The 1,228-nt window shown below is 36.9% G+C and overlaps 1 protein-coding gene across 1 annotated transcript in view; it reads right to left on the bottom strand.

The window, feature by feature from the left end:
- Nucleotides 1-1,228, bottom strand: part of MYCBP2 (MYC binding protein 2, E3 ubiquitin protein ligase) — a 275,789-nt gene that overhangs the window by 7,657 nt on the left and 266,904 nt on the right. Inside the window, exon 80 of the mRNA XM_023751731.1 lies at nt 1,183-1,227. Coding sequence (XP_023607499.1) covers nt 1,183-1,227 — 45 coding nt within the window. The remainder of the gene's footprint in view (nt 1-1,182; nt 1,228) is intronic.

The following is a 1,228-nucleotide window of genomic DNA, read 5'->3' as shown; positions in this document are numbered from 1 at the left end:
GGTGGTAATGGGTAAGCGTGGGCACATTGTAGAGGAGGTGAAACTTGATATGAATCTAAAAGTATGATAGAAAGATTTGGCTCTGCACCTGAGCATGTGTGTAAGTAGGTGGCAGGTGAGAGTAAAACGCAGAGCAGAAGATAGAGAGGTAGAGAAGAGCATTTCATGAAGAGAAACTGCCTATGTGATGGCATGGAAGTGTTAGTGAGCGAGTAGACATGGCCGAGTTTGGGAAGCTGAGTTGTTCAGTATTCTATAGCATAGGGTGCAAAAGGTAGCAGCTTGGGGGATGAGATGAAGGGTGGACAGGGTTAAAGGCTTATAAGCAAAACAACGATGCAATCAGATTTGAGAAATAGTTATCTATGAGTAGTAGTGTAAGTATAAACGATCGCATGGAGGCGTTAGGGGCTCCACAAAAGCAGTTCAGGAAAGAAAGCTGCTGTAATTACCAAAGAAAATCATTAGGGGAAAAATACCCTCAAGACATTTGGAGACAAAATTGACAGGACTTTGTAAATTAACATTGGAGATGAGAGTCCAAGTTGAATATAATACTGGACATATGGACTTTGAAGTATGTGTGAGAAATCCAAATGTCTGAAAGGCAGATGGACATTTGTATCTAAATCTCAAAGATTTTGGAAGGTCATAATATTATAGGTGGTTGGCAAAAGCATGGGTGTACAGGAAGTAAATCAAAGATAAGGAGGTATTATTGGCCAAGGATGGAGTGCTGGGGAAACAAATATGGTAAAGGGTAGGTGAATGCAAAGAAACCCTAGGAGGGATTAAAGACAAATGACCAGAAAGGAAGGAGGATATAAAAAAAGTGTTGTCTTGGAAACCAAGGAAGTAAGAATTTAAGGAGGAAATGCTCAAAAGAGTCAAGTAAGAGAAATTTATTCAAGAACCACCTGCATTTGGAAAACAGGAGGTTTTTACTGATGGGAAGTAGCTTATGTACAGAAATATTTCATGTTTTGGAAATAGCCTGTAGAGGTTAACAAATATCCCAAAACAAATTAAGTAAATAAATTAAACTTGAAACACAGTACCAAGCTTTCTCATTTTTAACTTCAGATTTAAGAATAATTGAATTATCAGTATACAGAATTCAACTTTTTAATCATATAGATAATCTCTAGTTCTTAAAAATTCTTAGTATAATTTATAGCATACCTTTTTGCATTTGTAGCAAACATAATATGCATATCTATTCATGGCG

This window comes from Myotis lucifugus, unplaced genomic scaffold, assembly GCF_000147115.1.
Source record: "Myotis lucifugus unplaced genomic scaffold, Myoluc2.0 scaffold_24, whole genome shotgun sequence".
Classification (NCBI taxonomy): domain Eukaryota; kingdom Metazoa; phylum Chordata; class Mammalia; order Chiroptera; family Vespertilionidae; genus Myotis; species Myotis lucifugus.
The sequence above is the reverse complement of the archived record's forward strand: the minus strand, read 5'-3'. Positions and strand labels throughout refer to the sequence as shown.